This window comes from Uranotaenia lowii, chromosome 1 (genome assembly GCF_029784155.1).
Source record: "Uranotaenia lowii strain MFRU-FL chromosome 1, ASM2978415v1, whole genome shotgun sequence".
Taxonomy (NCBI): Eukaryota; Metazoa; Arthropoda; class Insecta; order Diptera; family Culicidae; genus Uranotaenia; species Uranotaenia lowii.
This window is the reverse complement of record NC_073691.1, coordinates 169177715-169181121: the sequence shown is the minus strand read 5'-3', so window position 1 is coordinate 169181121 and position 3407 is coordinate 169177715. Positions and strand designations below refer to the sequence as shown.

General features: G+C 37.9%; 1 protein-coding gene across 1 annotated transcript; it reads right to left on the bottom strand.

Annotated features, from left to right (window-relative positions):
- Positions 1-372: 372 nt before the first annotated feature.
- LOC129738140 (collagenase-like) lies at positions 373-1620 on the bottom strand. Its single transcript, XM_055729322.1, has 3 exons — positions 1576-1620; positions 1158-1518; positions 373-758 (listed from the first exon to the last, which is right to left on the bottom strand). Exons 1-3 carry the CDS (start codon positions 1618-1620, stop codon positions 373-375), a joined length of 792 nt encoding a protein of 263 aa, XP_055585297.1.
- Between the last annotated feature and the right edge of the window lie 1787 nt (positions 1621-3407).

Sequence of the window (3407 nt, the reverse complement as noted above, 5' to 3'; positions counted from 1 at the left end):
AAACCTAAAAGTTCAAATTTACTCATGTAAACGTTACTTATAAATTCTGCAAAAAATCATGGATGAGTTTTGGACCAAAATTAAGCTTTTAAGACCCCAGGGTTTGAGAACTTCAAAAATAACCCCAAATCGACTCAGTCTAGTGTTACAGGCCCTTCTGCTCTGCAGTTTGGAAAGCGGATATAATATGGTTTTTGATTACAAAAAAAATTAGATCCCTACCCCAGCTAGTTGAATATAAAAATATCTCGTCTTGATATAATTTTGTTATTCTCTTCTGATCGGGTTGCTATTAAATCACGTAGTTCTAGGCGTAAAGAAATTTCGGTTTATTTCAACATTTTTTTAAAGCAAGTAACGCAAACACTTTCCTCATATTCCAGTTATGTTGTTGATCCATTGACGGTGACTTGTAATGCGAACGTTTCCAAATGGTTTTCCTTGTTTACAACCGGTAGCATGAATGAATGAAATAATGCCGATTTGAACATTATTGTAAACAACAGGACCACCTGAATCACTATTACAGATACTTTGTCCAGCGAGTCCTACTGTGCACATTGTCGAATCGACCACGGTTTCCGGTCCAAAAGTTGGAATGCAATTCGAGTTAGAAATAACGTTCACTTCTGCGTATCTTAGATTTACACTCAAGTCGGATGTATCACTCGTTTTTCCAAATCCCATGACTATTGGGTTGTAGCCTACAAACGAGCTGCTTTCACCAATGTTTGGTAAACTAATTTGTTTGGCGTAATCTGAAATTGAGAGCAGTTTCATAAATAGATTAATGATGATGTCTAATCGCTGAAATATTTATTTTGTCATGTTATTGACACGAGCAGCAAGTTGAAACTCTAGATAAGAGAATTAAGTTGAAAAAAAAAGCATTTAGGCGGATAGGCAAGTATCAGATGTGGTTTCTTAGATAAAGTTTTAATAAAGTTTTGTCCCAATTTTTGTTTAGTTGAATTTGATTAAACACTGATTATTGCTCGTTTCTGCACGATTCAAACTAAATTTCAAAATCTTCAAAACGCATGAAAATAGGTCAGTACATATTATCACCTATAAAAACATCTGTAGGTCCGTTTGCATGGAAACAAACAAAGAATTCCGTTCTTTTAGATGATAATGGGAATGGTGATAATACTGACCTGTGTAAATAATATCGCTCGAAAGATGCAACAGAGCGATATCGTTTTGAAGATTTTTGGGGTTGTACTCGGGATGAATGTACTTCTCCTGGGTAATAAACTTGTTTCCACGATGAAGTACAGCATTGCCCACTAGTATCATGAAGCTAGCCTTATCGTCAGCACAGTGAGCAGCTGTCAATATCCATCTTTTGGCAATAATTGAGCCACCACATAATCCTGTCAAGTTGACGCTGGTAGAATGGAAAACACTGACAAAGTACGGATACTGTCCAGTCCAGGCTATGCTACCGTTGACCATACGAGTTTGTCTTATTTTCTCCCCGGAAAGGCTCACTGGAATTTGTGGTTCGTACGATGCCTAAAATCAGGAAAAATTAATAATTTCTAATTTATAATAACAACAATTATAGCTTACCTGTGCAGCAACCGAAGTTACCAATAAAACCAACAATATTTCCATTACTGCAGAGTGCACTACAAAGTTGTTCAATTCGGAATAAAATTTATTGTAATTTATATGTCTTTTTATACTACACAGCTTGGCCTCGAACTTATTCTTCAATATGGGGACATTAAAAAGGGTTCTCCATTTAATCTTAAATCGAACAATTGTTTTCCACAATTGAACAGCGTAAGCTTTGTTCTCTTCTCTGGTTAAACAGAGAAAATGTCACGTCCAATGACACATGTGGGCATTCTCTGACAAACTGACTTCTCATATTCACTTAAACGAAAAACGTATAACTCCAGAGCAAAAAACTTGCCTAATAAAGAATCTATTTTCAAAAAATGTCTTCAAAGCCCAAAATACGGAATACGAAACATTCAAAAGAGGCCTCGAATCACATTACATATTTTACTTGTGAAACGTGTTGCTCCATTTCATGAAAACAAATCAAAAAATAATTTTGTTTGGTTTTGAATTGTGTTGTTATTTTTACTTTTAACTAAAGTTGAAACTCGAAGCACCTTTTTCTTAAATTAATGAAAGTTTTTTGTAACACTATGTAAACAATAATAGACCCAAGCAACAATTCTAGTTCTTTAAGCACCTTCAACTACGCTATAAAACTTAGTAATAAATTACCACCAAGATTTAGTTCCTTAGAACATTTAAAAAAAAACTCCTGGTTAAAAATGTTATAAAGGCCAAGGTAAAGGATAAAATAAAAATCAATTTTAAAACCTTCTACTTTTCAAAGACTTAAATAAATGCTATTTTAGGTAAAGACCGTGCGAACGACCGGAGAGGGAGTTTAGGTTAGATCAACAAATTTTCAGTTCAATATATGAAACAACAGCCTTCTTTATTACATTAGGCCAGGTATGAGTCCAGGGCTGGAAAACACAAGAAAAATAAAATAAAATAAAAGCACTTAAAAATCCATTTGGCCTGATTAAAACACCGACCAGTGAGCAGTAACAAAATTTGTTTCATTAGAATGATCATACATACATACATACACATACGTTGAACAGCTAGAATCCCGAGCCTCGGAACTGCCGACAGACGGAACAGTCGGAGAACAGTGATGTGGAATCAAGAATGCCTTTATAACGAAAACCTACTCTCGGTAAAGTTTGTGGAAAAAGAAGTGAATGGATGTCGGATGAAACTTGGAGGATGGTCGATGATCGGAGAAAGGCGAAAGTCGGGATTGAGCAGGCATGTACCGGGTCAGCCAAAGCAGCCGTCCGCTAACGATATGCGGAGCTGGAAAAGGCAGTTAAACGAGCTTGTAGACGAGACAAGAGAGCCTGGACAAACTCCCTAGCCGAAGAGGGAGAAAGAGCCGCCGCCAATGGAGATATTCGATTACGTTATGACATTTCTAGCCGCCTCAGTGGTGCAAGGAGTAATGCAAGAATGCCGCTGAAAGACCGAGCAAGTCAGTTATTGACCGATCGAACAGATCAGCTTAAACGACGGACTGAGCACTTCGAACAACTCTTCCGAGTCACGAATAGCGATGGCCAACAGAACCCGCAGCTCGAAGCGCCAACAGTAAGTCGCATAAATGGCATCAACTCGGAAGCGCCATCGCTGGCTGAAATAGAAGTGGCAATCAAAAACATGAAATCCAACAAAGCACCTGGGATCGATTACATTCCAGCTGAAATGCTGAAAGCCGATCCTGCCCTGTCAGCACAAATGTTGCACCGTCTTTTCGCTGACATCAGGGATACTGCAACATTCCCGGCTGACTGGATGCAGGGTATCCTCGTAAAGGTCCCGAAGAATGGACA

Bases quoted from the DNA above. Each gene is read 5' to 3' on its own strand.
- LOC129738140 (XM_055729322.1), bottom strand. From the start codon at position 1,620: ATGGAAATATTGTTGGTTTTATTGGTAACTTCGGTTGCTGCACAG. The intron at 1,519-1,575 runs GTAAGCTATAAT...TCCTGATTTTAG, and splicing joins TAACTTCGGTTGCTGCACAG to GCATCGTACGAACCACAAAT. The intron at 759-1,157 runs GTCAGTATTATC...TCTCAATTTCAG, and splicing joins GAGCGATATTATTTACACAG to ATTACGCCAAACAAATTAGT.